Source organism: Engystomops pustulosus, chromosome 1 (genome assembly GCF_040894005.1).
Source record: "Engystomops pustulosus chromosome 1, aEngPut4.maternal, whole genome shotgun sequence".
NCBI classification, from domain to species: domain Eukaryota; kingdom Metazoa; phylum Chordata; class Amphibia; order Anura; family Leptodactylidae; genus Engystomops; species Engystomops pustulosus.
The window spans coordinates 231,590,794-231,616,215 of NC_092411.1; the positions used below are offsets into that span (position 1 = coordinate 231,590,794).

The window sequence follows — 25,422 nt, forward strand, 5'->3', positions numbered from 1 at the left end:
CACAATCTAATCAACCTACCTGTATGTTTTGGAGTCTTTGCAGGTGTTGAACTTGAACCCAGGATCCCAGCGCAGCAAGGCTGTAGTGCTAACCATTGAGCCATGGTGCTGCCCATATTAATTACACTACAGATAGTGCAGCTGTGTTGGCATGGGTAATAAAACTGGTATTACATCGCAGGTGGTTCATCTTTTATCAATAGATTGTCTGAAATATTATGGTATGAAAAAGTGGATTTTAGATTAGTCAGAGTATATTTTAGAGCAAAGGGAAAACATTTGCGGCAAGTAGATATTTCCTCTTGGCAGTGAGGAGAATAAGGATCTGCTTATAACATGACAATTGTAACCATGAAGATGTATCATTGTCAAGTGAGAAATTTTCTACAAAGGTGAAAACATTTCTACACCTTCCCCAATCCATTACTTTACATTTGCTTTTAGGTACCGTATATACTCGAGTATAAGCCGACCCGAGTATAAGCCGAGACCCCTAATTTTACCACCAAAAACTGGGAAAACCTATTGACTCGAGTATAAGCCGAGGGTGTAGTATACAGCTAGCCAGTCCCCATGTAGTATACAGCCAGTCCCCATGTAGTATACAGCCAGTCCCCATTTAGTATACAGCCAGCCCCCATGTAGTATACAGCCAGCCCCCATGTTGTATACAGCCAGCCCCCATGGACCTGATTTTAACATTTAAATTGGAATTATTTCACATGCTTTCACATTTTGCACAGTAACCTCTTTTGTCAAAATTCCTAAATTTTTGCATTTTTTAAAATTGGTTACTTCTAAGGTTGAGGTCACACGTAGCTGGTTAATTGCATTTTGAAACTAATTACAAAGGCTGAGGAGAGGTGATTTGCCTTATTTAATTACTGTTAACATTTGTGTTTACAAAACGCAATATAAACACCATGTTATCTCATGTGTTAACATTGCATATAACCCTCTCGCATGACTTGTGTCCTCTCCTGTATATAACCCTCTCACATGGCTTGTGTCCTCTCCCGTATATAACCCCCTCACATGGCTTGTATCCTCTCCTGTATATAACCCCTCACATGGCTTGTATCCTCTCCTGTATATAACCCCCTCACATGGCTTGTGTCCTATCCTGTATATAACCCCCTCACATGGCTTGTGTCCTCTCCTGTATATAACCCCTTCACATGGCTTGTGTCCACTCCTGCATATAACCCCCTCACGTGGCTTGTGTCCACTCCTGCATATAACCCCCTCACGTGGCTTGTGTCCACTTCTGTATATAACCCCCTCACGTGGCTTGTGTCCACTCCTGTATATAACCTCCTCACGTGGCTTGTGTCCACTCCTGTATATAACCTCCTCACGTGGCTTGTGTCCACTCCTGTATATAACCTCCTCACGTGGCTTGTGTCCTATGGATTTGAGACATTTGCAACAAAAAGTCTCAAAAAGAAGCCAAACTTTGCGCCTACCAGGACAGGAAAAACTGAACATGTATCACAAGTAAAAAGACAGGATCATACATAAGTTGCAAAAAAGAGCCGCCGAATGTCTCTAAAATTCACCAACGGAAAAAAAAACTATGATAGATGTGGCCCATTGTCATATAAATTGAAGCATCATTACTGTGGCTTATAAACTTTCTTTTGTATACATTCTGTTGTGTGTAATACTTTCCTATTTTTAGAATATGTGTAGTTTATGTAGTGTATTTTTGATTATTTTTTTGCTTATATCTCAAATACTTTGTTCTTTTTTTTTTTGCTAGCCTGCATTATGAATATCGTGGTCTGCATTAGTGAGGACTGCCAAGTGCACCCCTAGTGTTTACATTTTGTACGTTGGTTCTTTTTATGCATTTTTAATCCTTTTAATTTCTGTGTTTCCAATAAAGATTTGTAGAGTTTATTTTTTGGAACAATTAGTTGCCTTTTTGCGCATCCTTTCTAGTGGTTTCCTACAGTCTACTATTATTAAGGTATTTTGGCATTTACACATTATCATTGTTGCAGTGCTGGTCGTACTGTACATGCTCATGTGACCACCAGCAGGCCTCAGCCCTCATATCATGTGTTGATTTGCTGCAGGGGTTGTGTGTATCTGTGTACCATATCATTTCTGTATATCTAATTAAATACCATTTGGAGGCACTGAACAATCTGTGCTCCAATGATGGTTTTATTTGCTTTAGCTCCTTTTCTAAGCTTTGGAAAACCCCATTAATGATTGCTCATTTTTGCAAGTAAGCCTTTCTATTTAATCTGCTATATGGATTTATTGCTTCTAAATGAAGCAAACTTACATGCTATGCAGTGCCTCCTGAAACAGGATCTGTTGTTTTTGTTGCTTCTAATACCTTAGTTTTTGGGAAAACCATCTTTTAAAAGTATTCAAATGACTACATCACAGAAGCCCCTTCTGCCTCAGTCATCTGCTAATTATTCACGCCTACATTCAGCGTTTCCAAGTGGAGGGAGGAGACGGGCAGAAGTCCCGAATGGATGCCTGAAAAATTAGCAGTTGATGGAGCCAGAAGGGGCTTCTGTTACATAGTCTCATTTAAATAATCTTAAAAGATGTTTTTCTCAAATATAAGCTTTTATATGCAAAAAGAAGAATAGATCTATTAGAATAGAAGAATACAGGCGGTCCCCTACTTAAGAACACCTGACTTACATACGACCCCTAGTTACAAACGGACCTCTGGATGTTGGCAATTTACTGTACTTTAGTCTTAGGCTACAAAAAACAGCTATAACAGTTACCACTGGTGTCTACAATGAAGCTTAATTGTTAATCCTGGTTCTTATGACAACCCAACATTTTTAAAATCCAATTGTCACAGAGACCAAAAAAATATTTGGCTAGGGTTACAATGAGAAACTATACAGTTCTGACTTACATACAAACTCAACTTAAGAACAAACCTACAGTCCCTATCTTGTATGTAACCCGGGGACTGCCTGTAGATTTATCAGGAGGCACACCCCAGCAGATAAGGGTGCTTGGTTTATAAGCACTGTATTCATGCGGTTGATTTCCTTTAAGTTAGAAACATAACATTATTTTCTTCATGTTTGCCTTTCTTTTAATAGGTATGATTTTGTGGAGATTGAAGACCCCATTGATGGGACCAAACTTGGACGCTGGTGTGGTTCCAGTGTAGTCCCTGGCAAGCAAATATCAAAAGGAAACCAGATCAGGATACGATTTGTATCAGATGAGTATTTTCCCTCTGAACCGGGATTCTGCATCCATTATACTCTTCTCACTCCGGTAAGCAAATTGCCTCTAGGCAGTGTAACAATTAACAAGACATCACTGTGCGTTCTGTAACCTGATCGTTTTTAGGCCATATGCTCTGAAAGGCCCCCTAAAAGTTAATGAAAAGTAAACAACATCTTCAGAGAGCAATGTATTCCTTTCAAGAAAACTAAATATATACCCAGGTGTTTCACTTTGCTGATTTGGGATGTGTCAGTGATTTGAGTTTGCGGTCAGTCATCTGAAAATTCTTGCATAACTATTTTTCCCATTTTGCAAGGTAATTCAATATCTGTAAATTACATTTTTTGGAAAGTAATATTGCCTGCAACAAACAGCGACTGCCAGGGTATGAGTTTACATAATACCATGTGATTATATGCAGATGGAGTTATTTTCAGCTTTTTCAACTCACTTGTCAAAACTTTACCGATGTTGTGCTTCGTTCATAGATGGGGACCTCTTGTGCTGGTATCTTCAGATCTCCTCTGTCAAATAGCATTGAATTACCAAACCAAACATTAGCTATGGAGAGCACTTTGAAGTAATTGGGAGTAGTTTGAGTATATCCATATGATATTACCGCCTGTTACCTATACTTTATCATATAGACATGTCTCTTACTTCTTCTTATAGTCTGACATGTTTTTCATGGAGTGTTCGGCTTTTGTAAACAACATAATTTATGAGACTTGTAAGTTGAACAGACTGAAGCATCCACACAAGTACAGTGGTCTTTTCAATTCCTACCAAGCTCACTGTTGTACAAAATATGGTGGTTGTGCTTAAAGAGGATCTTTCACCATAAATAATCCCTTTAGGAGCTGCTCACTTAAGAAAGCAGCTCTCTCGCCCTACCCCAGTAATCGCAGTGTTAAATCGCTAGCTTTATCGGTTCAAAAGAATGCCGCACCTTATCTGTGGGAAGAGCTCAAATGATGGTCCCGGATGGATCCAGAGCATCCGAAGATTTTGATGAACTTGGTCCGCCATTTTGCCGGATATATAGTGCAGACTTTGCTAGCTTATCTGGAAAGCTAGTGATTTAACACTGCTTTTACTGAGGTAAGGCTAGGGATCTGTTTACTTTAGTAAGCAGCTCCTAGAGGGATTATTTAGGGTGACAGGTCCTCTTTAATATTGCAGCTCAGTCTCATTCACATGATGAATGTTTTGTCTGTGATACAGAATTGGCACCCAATGGAGCAACATATCCATACATTTAATATACACAGTGGGGGAGATTTATCAATCTGTCTGCACCAGTATTCTGGAGTAATTTGTGATAAAAAAAAACTGTCTGAAATGTCTTGCCCCACATTTATTAAGAGTATTACACAGTACTTCAGCTAAGCAGAAGGCAAATTTGTCTAACTCTGGACTGGTCATTGATAAATCTCTGTTATTGAGTGATAAATGTACATATACTTCTATAGCAAGTTTTAGAATCTTAGTTTCTGATTATATAAGGGTAACCTATATAGTACTTTCCCTGCGTGACCTGTCGGCTTTACAGAAACCAGGGTAAGTAATATATGAGTGATCACATAAGGGTCTTGGTAAAATTTTGTGAAAGTAACCAACCCCTTTATATGAGAGTATCCCTTGTGGTTTATGCATATAGTATATTTCTGCAATATGCTGCATTAACCAAAGCTTGAAAAGCCTCTACATATGTCAGGTTGTCACTAAATCCTAATTTACAGCTATGGAACTTTCTAAGAATAGTCTGATGTCTATGTTGGAGCGATTTAATAATCAGGGACATATTGACAAGCAATGACTCCACTCATCTAGAAACATTAAGAGGGCATTTCTGCTGAAGTTGACACTGTTTTATTCATCCCATATTACATCCCTACATAAATGGAAATAATAGCTTAAGCAGATATTTGACCTCAAACAACTTCTTCATTAAGAGATCACTTTGAGTTACTATCCAAAGACGAGATGACATCACACGTCTCTGATCTTGTAGATGTTTACAATCTCCCTACAGAGCTTTCGGTATAAAAATCCTGACAATAGAAGGGAATCGAGCCATGACCCAGTCATTCTGCAGGGGCCGATTATTGCTTTATCAGCCATTCCCTCTCTTTAGCTTTAATCCTCTCCTGATGAACATGTAGTTATTTTCTTCTACTTCAATAATATCTTTCCCAGACCTTTTGAATTATCATAAATCCCTCTTGAAAATCTGTTTGTCCATTGATAATAGTGTAGAAATGCCTTCATGCTTAGGTAATCCAACCTGCAACCTACGGCAGTATGGGAAGGAATTGTGGAAATGTGTCTAAGCTTGACGACTGAGGGGACAGAAATTGACGGAGCTGCTTTATACTGGACCTCACTTATGAATAGACTCTATGCACACATGCAAACACTGACATGAGAGTATTCCAAAACACGAAACCAGTTTCTCATGTGTCAACCCTACATTTCATCAACTATTACTCATAATGGCTTTACCACGCAATAGTGGACTATTCTATCGCAAGAAAGCTCAGTAAGGGTAATTGTAAGGTGTAAATATTATAAAACATTGTCTGAAGAACTTTATATGGCTTGTCGAACTGTACGTGATGGAGACAAGCAAGCCATTCTATACCACAACCATAGTTATGTAGTTCTTCTCGACTTCTGTTTCTGTAGGATTCCATATCTATTGATGAGGGGGCTACAGATATATGCAGACATGCAAGCTCTTTCAGGTACCCCAGAGTTTCCTAAAGGGAAACTGTCAGGATGATTTGGGACACTAAACCATGCAAAGGTACTTATTGACCTCCATGTGAGCAAAAAAGCAAACTTGTATACTTACCTCAGTCCAGTGCACTTGGCACCTTTGCACTGATGTAGTTAAGCCACTATAGTGGCCTCACTGCACATGTGCCATAGGTACAACTCATTCCTAATTTGCCATGTGCCATAGGTACAACTCATTCCTAATGTGCCATGTGCCATAGGTACAACTCATTCCTAATGTGCCATGTGCCACAGGTACAACTCAGTCCTAATGTGCCATGTTCCATAGATATAACTCATTCACAATGAGGACAAGAGCTTTGTTGTATCATTGCACATTTGTAGGGGGGAGGGTGCAGAGATGTGCTCAGTGTGCCTTATTGGACTAATCTCTACGTAAGTATAAAGATTTCTTTTTCATAGCAGTCACAGAGAGAACTCTAATAGGTTACTTTCGGACAATAAACCACAGATTCACAAGGACCTGTAGTTGTTTTAGTCTCCCAAATCTCCCTGACAGGTTCTGTTTAAAAAGTGGTTGCATGTGGTCACCTTCAGGTGATGTCTATTGCATTCTGCATTACTAAACTTCATCTAATTTTATGGCAGCACAATCGACAGAGGTTGGTCCCATTTCATGAGATCCATCATATGCAAATAAATCAGTAATCCATCATAGACCATACACTGTGCTATACTTGCATTTATCTTGATTATTTGACCATGGGTCATGCATGGGTAGAATGATCTCAACCTTCTTTTCTTGTATATTAGCAGATGTGTTTTTAGTCTATGTAGCCATTGACTTCCTGACTGCCCTAATGATCATTTCAGCTGCAGTGAATATAATGGCACAGTCTTACTGTTGGATATATTAGCTATAAGTAGGCTCGGCTGCTCAGCACCTGCCTTCCCTTAGCTGTGTTTGGCAGGTCATGCCATGCACAGATTAGAAGGTCTGGCAGTGCACGTTTCAGCATATTTGATTAATTACAGGGAAAGGTGTGTACTGCGGAGCCAATTCTATGAAAGTCAATGCACCTGTGCTGTCATCTATTTTGGAATAGCAGCCATAGTCATTTCTATTCACATTTTTTGGGGTAATGTGAGCTATGTATAAAATAATAATATTACATGTGAGATTACTTTCTGGAAGTAGATCACAGTGGGTGGTGTTCAATGTAGCCCAGTAGATAGATGTGTATCCTTTTTCCTGAGTTGTGAGAGTACATTGGGGTAACGTAGAATCCAAACCGGTTATTAACGCACCTCATTTACCTGTTGTAAAGACCCTTATCCACTGTAGATAAAATTATTTCAACCGTACAATTTCAGTGGGTTTCAGCAGGTTATATATATGGGATCTCCCACGGTAGCAAAATAGTGGAACGGGAAGAACAGGCAAATTGGAATTTAACAGCCCAATCTTTTTCGCTGGTGAGCCATAGATGATGGACAACCAAAGTCAAAGCTATCCAATGTGTATGGGAGCCTAAAGTAAATCAGCGCTGACCAGATTTTCTTAATTCAGAGTGTCTTACAAAATTCCAAGAATTCCCATTGTGATGTTAAGGGGTATGTTGCTGACTTTAATGAGGTGGCTTTCAACATCTTCACAGCTCCAAACACCTAAGCTTTAAATACCTAATGCATTAGGTGGCAATCACACAACCCGGAGAAATGCAACACCCATCACATATCCATTTTCACCAAAAAACATGAGCCTGGTAACTAGCAACATTTCTTTTGTTTTTAACAATGCAAAACACATCTTGCCAGACATGTGGAATTCGGTCAAAACCTATTAGTGTTTGGTGTTGCATTTTGGTGTTGCCTTGATGCGTTTTCAGGGTGTTTCATAACTTAATCCAACAGATCTTGTGAATGTAGCCTAAAGGCCACTCACTAAGAATATAGCAATAAAATACCATAAGTGTGTCAAAATGGATTTTGGGTATTCAGTACGTTTCCTACAAAATTAATTTATGTAACTTTTACTATAATGCATAGAATTTGTTTAACTTCAAAGGGTTTGGTGGTACATGAAAGTGCAACCTTTTTGATAAATTAAACACATCTTGACAGATCAATAGATATGATTCATACACATCTAGCGCCATCAAATTCCGTAGCGCTTTACAAATCGTGTATTTGGGGTCCTGAGTATTCCAGTAAGTCTCTAGTAAATGCAGCAAAAGAGAAAATAAAGTGTTTTACTCTGACCGGAGCTCCAGAAATTTTCCATAAGTCTCCTTCCAATCCAGTGTCCACCCGCAGTCACTGCTTGGTAACTTTGCTGTATCCTTTACTGATAGTTCGCACACCACTACAGATCCTCTGATGAAAACAGGTCACCATTCAGACCAATACCATTGCATTTCTATTCTTCCTTTACTGCCTTTGATCCTGATAACGGAACACTGGAAGAATTACGCGTAGGGATAGCGTAGTATGTCTATACAGTTTAAAATTTATTCCAAATCCAACAGTGAGAACGGGACGCCAGCTTCAACAAGTCCGCCCAACAAGTCTCTAGTAACATTGCACCCAACTATATAATGATAAGTTGTACCAGGGCCCTGCTACACTTGGTTTGTTACTTTTAACGTTCTACTAAATCATGTATGAAGATACAATATCTTAGGGCATATACAGCTACCATATATATATGTCCCCCATGGGCCGGCAATGGACGCTGGGCGCGGTACGGAGCGGTATGGTGCAGCACAAGTGTCCTATTTTTTCCCGTAATATGGTGCCGTGCATCATGTATCTCTATGGAGAGGGAAGGGGGCGTGCAGTGCTCACCCCCCTCCTCCTCTCCCATTTGCCGCCGTGTGCCCGCCTTGCTACGGTACGGTGGGCACACGTTAGTGTGAATTCACCCTTATGTTGTGTTATAAAAGGGAGTTGACATCAGCTGCTGAGTACTAACCTTCATCAACCTTAAACAGAGCTAGATCACAAAGGGAAGGCTGTTATCACAACTATGACTTTACAGGAACATAATTCAGTGTTAATGAACCGTTTACACCTAATTTACATCAAGTGGTCTTTTAATAACCTGCAATCATGACATTACTATGAATAAACCTAAGTAATGGCTCTTATTTCATCTGAGGCATAACAACATATCAACCTTGTTATTTTGACAAAATAATTAGAAACGAGTCTTCTTTTATCTCGCTCTACACAAAAGCAGACCCTCAAGCAAAGCTCAAAATGGCAGATGATAACCTCAAAGACACAAATAGTTTCATTAATTAAACTTTTCAAGATCAAGCTACAAGCATTTAATGGCATTTCATTTCTTTTATTTCACTGTATTAAGTACTTTAGGGTAAAGTTATACATGTTAAAAATGCAGGTTAGAGAAAGAATGTGTAACCCACAATTGTATTACAGGTAAAGTAAAATAACTTCAATTAGCCATCAAATTGATTCAAATTCTCTTAGATGTGGCTTTTCTAAATCATCAAATGTTTTTTCCAAGAATTAAATAGTTTGAAAATCACATCGCACATGTGTAGCTTATTTCTGAATCTCTGCATATACTGTTAATATTCTGCAGTGCTTACTTACATCCTAAACTACATTCACACTGCCGCTGCCCGCCCGGGCACACGGCAGCGCGGGGAGAGGAGGAGGAGGTGATCGCCGCTCACCCCCGCCCCTCTCCATAGGAAGATATGGCCCACGGCGCCGTAATACGGGAAAAGATAGGACACGTCATATCTTTTCCCGGGCTACGGAGCGGTCAGCCCATAGAAGTGTATGGGGGACGTATATCGGCCGTATATATGTTGACCATATATAAGTCCCCCATACATGTGTGTGAATGCAGCCTTAGACTGCAATTCACATAAAGCCTTGCATAGCAGGCCGTGTTGTAAGTTCTTTCGGCTCCACCCTTTCAGCTCTTGTAGTGCAGACCACTTAATTAAAGGAAACCTACCATTTGATTTGATGCATTATGAAGCAAACATACCTTGAGAATTTTGTAGCTACACTGATGCAGAAAAATCCCTGAGTTGATCACATACAGGACCTTGGGAAAGCTGGATCAGCATGGCTTCTCCATAAATACTGATCTTGTAATTACAAATGGAGATAAGTCAAGCATGACTAAGCAGGACTAATCAACCTGAGCTGGATCACTCATACACAGCAGCTGGGGGATAGTGCAGCAAGTGATTGCTCTGTCTGGCAGGGAGAAGAGTGATTGCATCATCTTCTCCTGCAGAGTAAAACTCTCCTGCTAGAAGAAGCGCGGAAGCAAGCGCTGAAGGCACTAGCCTTAGAAGGGGCAGAGATTCATTATCATAATGTTATATCTGTTTTATCAGCAAAACCACTCAACACAGGGATTAACCAAGATATGATCCTGCATATCCTGTATCTCAAGCATTCTCAAGTTATGTTTGCTTCATAATGCATCAAATAAAAGGGTAGGTTTTCTTTAAGAAACACACTGTACCCCTTAGATCTTGTACCTCCTCTCCAACACAGCTCAGTGCTCTGCTTATTGAGTACACATCATGCCACAGCCATAGACCATGTCAGCTGCTTGTTTTCCCTCTTTGCTGAGATACCTCTTCCTCCAAGTTCAATCCTGCTCTATCTGTGGCATCTAAAGTCACATGATAGAGTGCGAGGAGGGGCTGGTTGATTCCTTTGCCCTCTTTGACCTCATGCAGTTTCTTAATATTACATGTATATAAACGTAGAAGTGAGTTTAGAGCCGGAAATCTGGCTAGGGAAGTGTAAAAACTCCTTTAGAGGAAATTTACCATTTGCAGGCTAGTAATTTGAGCTAAATATACGTACCTATACGTCGGCAACTTCTCTCTGATCTCGACACATATCTTTGTTAGTTTTGACCCCCTGGCAATCCTGTAAAAAAGACTTTTAAAAATATGCTATTAGCCAAAAGGAATCGGGCAGCCTGTGCGACATTAACAGAGTGCTCTTGGCTAATAATTATGCACTCCTTCTGCATGACATCAACAGGCTCCAGCAGGGTAAAGGAGGTAAGTATGGCTCCTGGAGGCGTGCAAAATTATTAGCCGAGGACGTTCTCTGTACATCACAGGTTAGCATATTTGTAAAAGTCTTTTTTTACAGGATCACCAGATTGCATGTCAAGACTAACGAAGATAAGCGCCGAAATCAGGGAAAAGACGCAGACGGGTTTGTATATTTAGCTTAAACTACTACACAAGTGGTAAACTTACTTTGAGATCCCAATAAGACAACCATATTCCAGAATATATAAAGCCATAATATTGGACTTTTACTTAACCTCCACATAACTTTATAGCATTCTCCATATTAATGAAGATATTCTTCCCTGAGAGCAATGAGTTAATCTCACTGGAATTATACTGTGGTGCAAAATTTGGGCCTTTATAACTTAATTACCCTTTCAGATTAACTTTTTAAGAAAAAACGGTGATATATGTACATTCAGGTAAGGGACCTGCTTGTCCCATCTAGGAAAACTTATTTGCATATCTCCCACAATTATATAAAAGCGCTAAAAATTATTAATGTGAACATATAAATATAGCAGTACTTGTAAGATAAAAATCTATCAAACGCCCCACTTTTTATAAGGCCTGCATCCCTCATACACAAGCTATGGAGTTTCTGAAATTTGCTTTTTCTAATGGTTTGTGCAGAGCTTGTTGAAAAGTTGAGTAGTTGAAAAGTTTAAAAAAACTTTAACTATGATCCAATATTATAAAGTGTGTAATTCATGCTGCTGACAGATACATCTACACTATGTTCAGTTAACGTGAGTAGTTGCAAAATTGCTAGTAACCAAAAAAATACATGTAATGTTTTGAAATCACAATGATTACTCAATGCAGGATATTCATGCAGACATACTTGGCACCAGACATCAAACAAGCTTTGGCAGCAAGTATATTATTCATTTCATAGAAGCAGTGTTCTGTTCTATGTTCTGCTTAAAATAATTTTCACTGATATGAAAGTGATATACATTTATTTATGAGGTGCCCTGAAAAGCTCTCCTATAAAGACAAACTCCTTGCACTCTATACATTTATACTAGAATACTGGCACACTGCTATATACATAAGCTAAATGCTGCATAAACATTTAGCACAAATTGTCCTACGTGGTTTGCAACATATTTTTTTTTTTAAACTTGTTTATTGAAAAGAGAAAAAGGCTCATTTATGTACATGTGTTGGAGATCGTGTACAATTCTGACAAAGTATATCACAATTGCCATTTCCAAAGGAAACTTCGTACACACAAAAACCACGTATGAAAAAAAAAATACTTACTACATACATGACAGTCTATCCCCCCATCCTGAGATCTCACACCATATCAGACATAGTGAGCAAAATCCAAAAGAGTTAATGAGCACAATTTCCCTATGGGCGGAGTAGTTGAGGCGGAGTATAGGGTCAGAGGGGAGTTGTACTACCTGCCAAAGACCTTAGCAAATTTCTCAAGATGGTGTCTATGGAGACAAACCACCTTTTCATATGGAACAACATGATTAACAAAGGACTTCCATTGGAAACACCTAGAAGGTCGTGGTTCCAACCACCTAAGTGCCACCGCGTTGCAGGCCATAAACAATGCACGTCAAACAGGCAAAATTCAGGTAGACAATCAACAGGAGTCTGTCTCTATATCATATAATGTCTTAATCACCTCCTTCCAGAACATATGGCAGTGCAGGCAAACCCAAATCATGTGCCAAAAGGAGGCAGGCATGAAACTACATCTATGACATCTAGGGGATGGAATATGGCCCATTTTATGAAGCCGTATCATGGTTAGGTAGCACTGGTGGATTACATAGAGTTGGATCAGCTTATTGTTAATAGAAGGTGACACATAATGGTGCGATGCAAGCAGCTCAGTGAAGTCCTCTTAGCTTAAGGCTTAAGGGATTATTGACCTCCACTCCTCCAACGCCCTCCCTTCATTGGAGTTAGGTTCGATAAGATACTAGTAAATAATGGAGATCAGACCCCCAGTCCCCTGAAAGTGGACAGCATCTATCAGGGGGCAGAGATGGCAGGGAACTGGGTGCGAAATGTGTGCCTCAATTGAAAATAACAGTATAGACAGTGCCTTTGAAGTTGGTGCTTAGTGGACAATTGTTCAAAGGAAAAAAGAAATGAGCCAGGGGACAGGTTTGCTTTAAGTAACCAGTCAGCCCCTAGTTACTAACCACAGTATTTGTACTGTACTTTTTGTATAGTAAGTGCTATTTTGAATATTTTTAGTTTTTTTTGGATAGGCACAGTATTACCTATTACTTAGCTGGGGACACAAAATAAATGTGTTGCATCTTTTACATCCTTTTAATTTCATAAAATATCTTTGTAATCTTTAGCGTTGTCTTATGCTTTCTTCCTGCATATCTTTTCTTACAAAAACAATCTATAACTGAAAGACCTTAATTCACATGGCCTATTTAGGTTGATGATTAGACCGATGATCCATCAAAGAACGTTCCTTCCAAACTATTTTGGAACACTGCTTACAGCCAAATGACTCTTATCTAGTTTTAGATTGGATTGCTGGAATTTAACAAGTTTATTTTTCAAACTGTGTTGAGATGCATATCCAATATCAAATAATTGGTAACGTTCAAGAAAATAACTAGCATTCCAAGAGCTCACCCTGAAACTGGGAGCAGAAGCAGGGACATTTCTTTTCTGGTAATGACCCTACCTTTAGCTAAACATGTTTTTGTATTATAGGGTGTGTTATCTCTTGTGGGCACTACTGGTTGGCTGCTTGCCAATCGTAAGATTTATTGTTTGTATTAATGTCCTGCTTTATAGTCCTGATTTTTCTATCACTGTTAGAATAGTTTTTTTACAAAAAATATTCTTGGGGGTCTGAAAGAATTAAAAAATAATCTTTCAACCATAGCAGCCAATTGCAGTAAAAATTATTTGTTTTTCAATCGCAAAGCATAAAATGTAAACTGTTCTGTAATTGTTTGTTAGATTGTGTTTCTTGAAGACAATTTCTTAAATATCTCTAACTGTTTTGAAATTATGTGAAAATCATTTGAAATATGAAAACATAAGCATTTGAAGAGGAAAGCTTAGAAAGAGCATACATTCTCTTCATGAATTATCTTAAGGTGGTAGTCCACATGCCATTTTTGGTGGTACCGGCCATCCAGCTAATGTTTAGGGGATTTCTCAATGAGCGATGAGCAATGCTTGTTAATCCTTTAAATTCGTATGGCCACCAATCTAGCAAGTAAATAATAAGTTCTGTATATATTCGAGTATAAGCCTACACAAGTATAAGCCAAGGTATCCAATTTTAACAGAAAAAAATTGGGAAAATGTATTGACTCAAGTATATGCCTAGAGTTGGAAATGCAGCCACTACTCTATAATAAAATGTCTAGTAGTCTCCCCTCATCAATAAAATGTACAGTAGTCTCCCATCATCAATAAAATGCCCAGTAGTCTCTCCCCTCATCAACAAAATGCCCACATCACCCCTCCAATTAATACAATGTCCAGCAGAGTGCCCCATTAATATAATGTCCAACAGAGAGCCCCTTAAAAAAAAGTTAGTACTTAACCTCTGGCGCTGACACTTGGCATCCTTTTCTTACCGCAGCACCTCTTTGGGTCCTGGCCGGGCTGGGAGATGCACGTCTATGTGATCTGCTGCCACACAAACTATGACTTCAACAGGCGTCAGCTGCCACTTCATGGTTTATGTGCCGACACTTCGCATAGCACAAAAATTGTGCTGAAAATTTCGGCTTACACTCGAGTATACATGTTATGTCTACTTCTGCTATGATTGTGTATATATATTTATTTAAAAAAGGAAAGAAATTTACACTTCTAGTAAAACAAATCAGATGTTGGCCAGTTTAACACCATCCCATAATTTTACACTCCACCATTTCACAGAGCTTCCACTATCCTTTAAGTTACAGAAGAAGGCTGCCTGGCCATGACATATTGACTGCTAGACTAAGAACAGGCTGCCCCCTGGTTACATACAAGATAGGTTCCTTAGGTATATAGGTACTGTAAAAGAGAACATAGGGGGGGGCACTGCACTTAGACGGACATATGCAGATTTCTGGCAAAAGACTGCGCTTTGCACAAAAGGGAAGAAAATGTGTTGCAGGGGTCTTGTCCGTATGAATGCTGGGGTGGTGCTCTAGCTTGGGTAAAGCAATAGTGGCATCAAAACAAATGTTCGTAAGAAGAAAAAAGAAAGCTGGCACTCACCCAGTTAAAACTTCAAGGCTTTATTTCTTCAGAATAAAAGAGACATCGTTGCGGGAGGGAAGGAGTATATACAGCAGGAGTCCACAAGAAAGGCGACGGTCCGTTTCGCGCTGTAACAGCGCTTAATCCTGCAGGTCCGTTTCGCGCTGTAACAGCGCTTAATCCTGCAGGATTAAGCGCTGTTACAGCGCGAAACGGACCGTCGCCTTTCTTGTGGGCTCCTGCTGTATATACTCCTTCCCTCCCGCAACGATGTCTCTTTTATTCTGAAGAAATAAAGCCTTGAAGTTTTAACTGGGTGAGTGCGAGCTTTCTTTTTTCTTCTTACGAACATTCCTTAGGTATATACTTAAGTTGAATTTGTATGTAAGTAGGAACTGTATATTTTATGATTGGGGCTCCAGGCAAATTTTTTTTTTGCCCCAGTGATTGGAATTTCAAAATTTTGTGCTGTCATGGGAACAAGGATTATCAATAAAGCTTCATTACAGACACCTTACAACAGATCATTAGAGCCTGGGACTAAAGTAAAGCATTCATGGAGCTTCACTCTGTAGGAGTCGTCTGTAAGTCAGGTGTCCTTAAGTAGGGGACCGCCTGTAACTGGAAAAACAATATAGAAAATGCCAAATGAGGTGGTTACTAGTCTATGCTGGTACTAGGGGTTGTGATCATGAGTCAGTTGTATCCTTGAATGAAACCAAGTTGAATACTTTAATTGTTGTTTTTAGAAGAAAACTACTGATTAGAGGTAGAGATGAGCAAATGCATATGCCGATTTTGGTACAATTAAACCAACATTGGTTTGGACAAAACAGATTTCGGCTTGAATCGAATCTCAAGAAAAATTCCGTGAAGTTTCTTTAAAGCGAATCTTAAATGATCATCTCTATTTAGACGGTGGTTATGTGTTCTCTAGAAGAACCAACTCTTACGAATAATGATGTATATTATTGCATAGCATTCTACTTCAGGCTTATGGGTAACCTTAATGTTTTGAAGTTATTTGTGTTTCAGAGTCCTTATTTGCCTTTACTCAGTGAACAGGCTGTCTATATTAGACACAAAAAGAATGTGACATTTGTGTACATAGTCAGGGCTTTTATGCTTAACCAACACATTTTTCTTTCCATTCATTAACACATTTCATGAATTTAAAATACCATTAAGTATGCTGTAACAATTTCTTCTTAGTACAGATGTTGCAGATCACAGCTTGTATATAGCCTCAAGGTAAAGTCCTTCAACAAGTGTTTGCATTATTAGAAATTGGATTTAATCGTCAGTCACAACCCCTTTAAAAATGTGTTCTGTCGACTGACGATTGATCCTTATATGGGCCCTTTCTGGACATTATTTAGCAGTATACAGAGACTGAAAGAGTAATGCCATCTCTGATGTTTGCTTTTACCAAAAAGTCAACACTTAATGCACAGACTGATGTGTAACTAAAGAAAATTAGGAGACTTTAAAGTTAGTCTAAAAGGCACATGTGTATGCACCTAATTATAGACATGTAAGCTATCTATTGATCAAAACCCTTACTTCTATCTCAGATCAAGGTCAAGGTCATTGTTTAGTCCCGTGTGAATAGATCCTAACATGAGCAAAATAACAGTAATTGAAGCCTATTTTATAAATTGAATATACTGTAAAGGGCAGAATAAAAAGTTAAAGGTGATAATTGCAAAAATTAAACAACTCCTTCAGATACCTGCAAGTTATTGGTGTTAACAGGCACTAGGTGGTGATTTATTTAATTATCTAACCCGATTTAACTGACAGCCTAACACTCCAGTTTCTACTTTGTAAAAAAACGTTGTGCCATTCCAAAGTGACTAAAACCCTTGGCAGCAGGTTTTTCAAATAAAGGCGAGAGGGATGACTCTATCAGCCATAGCAAGAAAAGATGGCCATTCGAAATCTGTGATTTCTAGAAAATTGCATCTTTACAACATCACAAACCCCAAGAAGGCTGGTCACCCTCAAAAGACAAATGCAAGAGACGACTAGATAATGTGGAGAATCTCAATGGGTAATTGTGTCAACACTTCAGCTGGAATTGCTTGCTAGTTCAGCACTAAACAGTTTAAGGAGCTGTCTCATCATACAGGGTCTGGACATTTAAGAACATTTGGACTAAAAGCCCAAACCTTTCATTAGCATAATGATTAAAAAGGCTAGACTCACCTTTGCTAAGGAGCATGTTGTGTGGACAAAGGAGAAGTGGTCCACAGTTCATTTTAGTGATGAAAGCAAGTTCAATTTTCTTTGGATCTTATGGGAAAAATTATGTTCTGGGTAAAGACAGAACCCAAGTCATTGAAAGATGGTGGAGGAAGTGTCATGGTTTGGGCAATGTTTTCTGCAACAGGTGTTGGACATCTGCTACAGCTACAAGGTAGAATGAATTCAAATGTGTATCAGAACCTTCTTCAACAATAGAAAACATTGAAACAATTAAATGGCTAGACTAGAGTCCTGATCTAAACCCAATATAAAACCTCTGGAAAATCCTTGGTGACAAAGTTATGTCCAAGAAACCCACAACAGTCACAGATCTGTAGAAGAGACTGGAAGAAATCGGGTCAAAATCACACCAGAGCTATGTGAGAGACTAGTGATGTCCTTGGCCGTAGATGTACTGAATTCATTCAAAGCAAAGGCCTGTACACTTCCTACAGATTGGTGACTGGTGTAACCTTCAGAAAATATCATAAATATAATTGGAATCTTTCTTTGTGCTACAGTCATTGCTGTTCTCTGATAATGATAATAACATTTTTTGCAAAATAAAGGTTTTATGTTGATATACTTGATCATTTTGTAAAATACTGTTCTAGTGGCCTGGTACCCCTTACAAAAATCCATCAAATGTTGATCAATTGAAATTACATTTCTGGAAGAAAAAAAGCAAGTGATCATTCATTGTTCTCTAACTCTGATTTCTATTGTGAATTTATATTTATAAAATGGAAATATTTAAAAGATAAATAATACATATCTTCATTCATTACAAACATTTATTTTTATAAAAATTATGCAGTCCTGCGGACCCCTGTAGGTCCCAGTTTTTACAGTGATCATAACCTACTCACTTCTTATAATGGCAATGCAGCAAACTTTGGTTTTGTATAATACATTATATATATATTTAATCCATAGATTAATCAAGATTTTAAATTTTAGTACAGAACCAGGATGTAGATGGTGATGCCCTGTACCACCATGTTTTGCCTGAAAAGCCCCAAGTAGAAAATGTTTGAAAAGCCATATTCTAGAGAGTTGACCTTTTACAAAAGATAAACAATATCAATATATCAACAATAACAATATACAGGCGGTCCTCTACTTAACCCCTTAAGGACGCAGCCATTTTACAGCTTAAGGCTCAGTCCCATTTTTTGGATTCTGACATGCGTCGCTTTATATGGTTATAACTTTTGAACACTGTTACTTATCAAAACGATTCTGAGATTGTTTTTTCCCCACATGTTGTACTTCATTTTAGTGGTAAATTTTGGCTGATAAGTTTTGCGTTTATTTACAAAAAAAAAGAAAATATGATGAATTTTCTGAAAAATTTGCCATTTTTGAAATCTGAAATCATTGCGTTTTTAGACAGATAGATTTATCACCTAAATAAATTGCTGAATAACATTTCCCATATGTCTACTTTACATTTTCACCATTTTTGAAATGTCTGGATAATTTATTTTGATGTCACGCGGCTTACAAATCGAATAGCGCTTTTCCGGATTTTCAGAATTGACTATTTTGGGGATAAATACAGTTTTGAATGAAAATTTACATATTTAGCATCAAAACCCCCCATATAACCAACCCAATTTCAAATCTGCACCCCTCAAGCTATCAGAAACAGATTTTACGAAGATTGTTAACCCCTTGAGATCTTCATAGTAATTACATCAAAATGGAGGCGAAATTTAGAATGGTCAAATCGTGCCGGTTATACGTTCATTTAGCCCTAAAATTTACACATTTCCAAAAGATAAAAATACAAAACCCACCATACAATTTGTTCTACAATTTCTCCCGAGTGCAGAGACCCCCCACATGTGGCCGTGACTTGTTTTATGGGCACACAGTGAGGCGCAGAAGGGAAGGAGCACCCTGCAGCTGCCAGGATTTTACTTTCCTCATTGGCCTCTTTTGAAGGCTGTAAAATTTTCGCTTTTGTGCTATTAGGGCCATGTGATGGCATTTTTTTTGCGGGATGAGATGCTTTTTCCAATGTTACCATTTTGGGGTTGGTATCACCTATTGTTGAAAATTTAGGAACTTCTTTTTGAGAGCAGGAGTAGAAAAGCATCAATTCTCTACTGGTTTTTTTACTTTTTTTTTTTGTGGTGTTCACCGTATAGACTAATAATCATATTATCTTCATTCTATGGGTTGATACGATTACGGGGATACCAGACATGAATATATTTTCTTGCGTTTTACTAAATTTGTAAAATAAAACCCTATTGTGGGGAAAAATCATTTTTGTATTGCCATCTTCCAAGTGGCATAACTTTGTTACGTTTTTGGCTACGGAGCTGGTTGATGGCTTGTTTTTTGCGGGACATGTTGTACTTTACACCAGTATCATTCTAGAGTACATATGTTTTTTTGATCACTTTTTATAGCATTTTTTGTGGGATTGAATAGGTAAAAATCATAATTTTTGGAGGGTTTATAACAGTTTTCTTTTACGGCGTTCATCGTGCGGGTTCAATAATTATTTATTTTTATTCTACGGGTTGTTACGGACGCGGTGATACTATATATGTGGGGTTTGTGTTATGATTTAGACTTTTTTTTTTAGTTATATGTCTCTTTATATGTTTTGGGGCTTTTGGGCATTTTTGGTGATTTATTACTTTATTTTTTTATTGAACATTTTTTTTTTTACTTTTTCACTTTTTCCACCATGGGAAATGAACAAGCAATCATCTGATTGCTTGTTCATAATAATACCCTGCAATACTTATGTATTGCAGGGCATTATCAGTGTCAGCCTATGCACTTGCATAGGGTGGCACTCTGCCAGTAAGATGACGTCACAGACGCCATCTTACCGGCAGTTCCTGCAGGTAACACTGGGGTCCAGATCGGACCCCATTGATACCGTAGCAATGATCGGTGCCCCCCGAAAATGATTCGGGGGGGCCGATCGTGGGGGAAAGACACCCCAAATGCATGTTAGATGCCGCGGTCGCGATGACCGCGGCATTTAACGGGTTAATCACCCGCAATCAGAGACAACTCCGATCGCGGGTGTTACACTGGGGTGCCGGCTATCAGTCACAGCCGGCACCCCGTGTTTCCAGATGCCGGTTCGGCTCAAATCTTGAGCCGAACCGGCATCGGCTCAGCGTCCGATTTATCGGACACTGAGCGCTAAGTCACTGAGCTCAGCGTCCGATATATCGGACGCTGAGCGTTAAGAGGTTAAGAACACCCGACTTAGAGATGACCCCTAGTTATAAACGGACCTCTGGTAATTAGTAATTTACTGTACTTTAGCCTTAGGCTACAATAAACAGCTATAACAGTTATTTAAGGTGTCTGCAATTAAGCTTTATTGTTAATCCTGGTTCTTATGACAATCCAACATTTTTGAAATCCTACTGTCACAGAGACCAAAAAAAGTCTGGCTGGGTTTACAATTATAAAATATACAGTTCTGACTTACATACAAATTCAACTTAAGAACAAACCTACAGAACCTATCTTGTACATAACTTGGGGACTGCCTGTATCTATAATAAAATAAAATTAAGATCTGTAACAGAAGAAATCTTTGCTAGATCGAGGAGATCCTTCAGTTCTTTAGTCCTTGAGTTGATCTGTTTGATAGATTTCACCATACAACTACAAAAAAACCTGCTGTCAATTTCTTTAGTCTGGTTTAAAAAGAAAGTGGCACCAGTAATATACGTAAACCTACTCAAATATTTAACAGTAGAAAAATTCCTTTTCTTTAGATAAAGTGAAAACACATGGACTCATGAGGGGATTTATCAGTCTTGATCTCCCCTCTATCAGATAAGAGAGAATGCACCTAATTCATTATAGGGTAGATTTCATTGACACCATTAGTGTTTATTATAATTAATCTGTTGGGCTGCATGAAGACACGCCCCCTCTAACTTAGCCCCACCTGATCAAAACCAGAAACTTTAATGAAATATATGATAAATCTCTCCCCTTGTTTTTTTTAAATCTTTTACAGAATATTCTGTGACTGGAATCCCACTTGCAGCATTGCAGGTCATTTCTCTCGCTTGGTGTTGGGATTGCTCAGAGCTCTATTCTATGTGCTCTTCTTTTCCTCTACACAGCCCCTATTGGACAAACCACCAGTGAATTAGTTTTTCAGTACCATCTTTATGATGATGACATCTTTGTATATGGAATGTTATTATTAGTTCTTTATTAATATAATTTATTAGTGAATTTTTCTCATTTATATAAAAAAAACGCATGCAAGTTTGCTTATCAGCTCTGACTTAACATTGATAAGCAACATTTGTGCTCATCTTGTGCACTGTAGGCAAAGAGAACTGTAAAAGCTGACTTCTCCCATGTTGCACCAATTCTCTAGAATGTTCTACCCTGGACAAACAGGCTAATATTCAACTTTCCAAGTTTCAAATGTGACCTAAAACCCATCTCTTTGGGTAGCCCAATCACATTATTTATTTACTCATCATAGACCATTTCCCCTACATAGCCTTCAGGACCTGATGTTGTCATATGAAGCTAATTTGGCATACTAACACACCTTGTCCCTGTACATACAGAGATTTTAATGTGTCTGTGCACTAAGTGTGGCTTGCCTTTGTATAATGCAGGGTGCCAGATTCAGTATTTCTGGCACATGTTCTTCATTAATCTGGCGCTCCCTGAACTGGCCCAACAGAGTGCACCACTTTTTTTCTGGTCTATTTTTAACATAGGGCGTGCAGCACACTTCTGTCAGACTTGTGCACGGTGCAAGTCAGACAGAGCAACGGAACGCCCCCTAATTTGTGTCGCATGATGCCTAGTGCAGCTGTTCCACAAAACGGTCGCATGCAACACATTTGTAGTGAAGACACTTCTTAAATACCTGTACAAGCAGTTTACACTAGAAAGAATGTGCAAAGTCCTACAGAAACCTGGAGCAAAGTCCTTAGTAAATGTGCCCCATTTTGTATTGCTAGGAAATGGGGTAGTAATTTTCCAGCAACGGTTCCAGAATGGTTGTTGTTAGTGAGTAAGGTAAACAGATATGAAAAGATTGCAGCTTTTAGGGAGGATTCGCTTGGGAAGTGCACCAGAGTCAATTTTCTGCACTTTAAAAATGAGTAGTGGGATCCACATAATGGATTTCCTAGGCATGCAGAGGATGGGAAGAGGTTGAAATATATATATTTTTTGACGCATGAAGTGAGGGGTGCGAAAATGGTTGAAAAAAAAATATTACCTGATGGCAATGTGTCTACATTTTTTATCTACAATTTTGTTTGACTTTGAAGACAACTATTCTCTCCCCAAGCTGCCCTCTTCACTAAGGAAAACTCAACATGCAAAAAGTATTGTGGAAGAACAATTTCTCCGGCTAGCCTTATTCCTCCATATGATTCATGTTTCTTATAGAAAAGTCATACCTTGAAATTCTAACAATAGAAGCATTGAGTGTTTAGCTTTCGGTGAAAATGTTTGCATTAGAATATTATTTTTTTTACTCGAAGTGAAGTAATAAAACTCTCAAGTTCTCTTTATTGGAAAAACCTGGATACAATTAAACAAGTGACTTATTAAATTGTGGCTTTTCAAAGATTCAAACCTCCCATGATTCATCATCTGTGATGTGGCTAGTCATTTTTTTGTGCATATGACAATGTACTTGTGTTTTTCATGAGGGATCACTTAGCAGATACAAGTAACACGTAAAGGAACACTCCAGTTAAAGTTGATTCATTGTATTATACCTTGCAGGGCCTGAATGGAGGAGAACTTCTCTAGGTTCTAGCAAGCAGGGTCAGCTCCAGGTTTCAATAGGCCCTTGGGCGACAGAGCCTCAGTAGGCCTCTTTGCAGTGAACTTACGTGGCAGCATTAAAAATTAAGAAACTAAAACAGTCTCCTGTTTCCTAAAATATTTCCTAGTTTATCATACTATTTAGCCCCCTCACGGCTATTTTATATACAGCCCCCCCAACCCATGGATTCCTTATGTACAGCCTTATGTGGGCCCAGGTATGCCCAGTGCTGGCGCCGGACCTGCTAGCAAGGATCTAGGAATATGGGTCATTATCACACCCTTCAGGTTCTGCACAACATATTATTTAATAAATTGGCTTTAACTGGAGCTTTTCTTTAATCTGTCTCAATATCATTCATTGTATGCAGAGATGTGGAATATTTATTCTTCAATTGTATTGCTTCAAGTAGGGAATGTTTGTTTTATCGTAGTCATTATGATCATGCAATGTATATTTATATTATTTATTACATAACATTATTTATAAATGTGACCCATACTTGAACTATAATATTATAGAAGCAGTAAAGACTTATGGTCCCAGGTTCAATAGGTCCACGGGCCCTTTCCTAACTCCCCAAAACTACCACCAGCTATGCCTGTAAGTCTGATATCACCGGAAATGTGGACTGATCACCAGAACAGAACTGCATTTCTGAGGAGTTTGCAGGGATGACAGTGAAGAATAAATGCTGCCTCAATATTTATTGTCTGTGGGACTGAGGGAAAGAGCTGAGCACTATACTTGGATTTCTTTCCCAGCTCATGACAAATGGTTTGATCAAGCTCCTCCTTAGCTTGCACTCATCTAGTAAAAGCGTTTACTACCTACCCAGCAGACAGGAGATAAATGTTTTAAATAGAACAAACCCATTAACCCATAAAGCTCCTTGCCACTTTTTCAAAGTGTTCTTAGCACCTAATAAACAGGGGATCATTTATCATAATTACTTCTCCTCCTGTTCGTTTTTTTTGGCTACTTAATCATAAGGAGTTTTTTTTACTGTGTTGAATCAATGTCAATTCACTCTCCTGTTCCTGCGTTTTATATGGTGCAGTTTGTGCCTTTGTTTGATCCTGTTTCCCTCTTCCATGAAAGAAACTTGTTATCACCAAGGTTTTGCTGGCATAGATTTGTGCCAAAAAGGCGCAAATAAAACAAGCACTTTTGCTCTGCTTAGATAAATATGGCTAATCTGAGGCCGCAAAAAGATTCTTAAATCTTTAAAAATGTATGACATAGGCACAAAAAAGCGCATATAAAGCACAGAACGCCCAAAAAGGCGCCAATAAAGCGGAAAAAGAAAAGGAAAAACTAAGATAAATGACCCCCAACAGCGAATTGAAAAGAGAATAAACCTCGGCTCATTACTGCATCTCACATTCATCGTATTACAAGATACCGTAAGATGCTGTGACTTTCATAAGCCACTATCCTGAGAATAAAGATGTCTGTGAAATTATTTACAGCTTTCCCGCTACTGAAAACATCTCTGGTGTACTATGTTGGGAAATCTCCATAAATAAGTAGGAAATATCAAGGAGAATATATTGTAAAGGTTTGGAGATTGTTGTGATGGCTACAGGACAATTAGGGCACCTATTAAATAAGCATTTTCCTTATTTTTTATGGACTATTCATTGCTATCCAAACCATCCAAATCCAGACTAAATTTACAACACACCTTATGTTATCACATAATACAGAGAACCTGTCCACACCTTTCCTCCTCAGGATAGAATTCCATACATTCTCTTCTTTACGTCCTAGATTTTAAAATGTAATACCAGAAATATGCTTAACATTTTATCCTTGATTCACCTGCACAGCCATTTCAGTTTCATTATTGTAAATGAGATGTACTGAGCTTATCTAGGGATTATACTGTTGCTTACGTGTTTAAAAAGAAGGCAACACAAATATAATCTGGGATATATATATTGTATATCTTACAGTATAGGTAATCATAAGAATGAAAGTCTAGTAAAAATATTGAAAGAGTTTAATCCTACACTTTCTGCATATCAGCTGTTACTTATAGGGTGCTGCCACATGCGCCCACCTCTGATGGCCAAAATTGGTAGAAATTTAAGGCCACATTTAAGCTAA

The 25,422-nt window shown here is 38.5% G+C and overlaps 1 protein-coding gene across 2 annotated transcripts in view; it reads left to right on the plus strand.

Moving 5' to 3' along the window:
• PDGFC (platelet derived growth factor C) overlaps positions 1 to 25,422 on the plus strand; it is a 154,785-nt gene that overhangs the window by 99,327 nt on the left and 30,036 nt on the right. For both annotated transcript variants that reach the window (XM_072120729.1, XM_072120738.1), the window contains exon 3: positions 3,090 to 3,270. In XM_072120729.1, the coding sequence (XP_071976830.1) occupies positions 3,090 to 3,270 (181 nt within the window). The remainder of the gene's footprint in view (positions 1 to 3,089; positions 3,271 to 25,422) is intronic.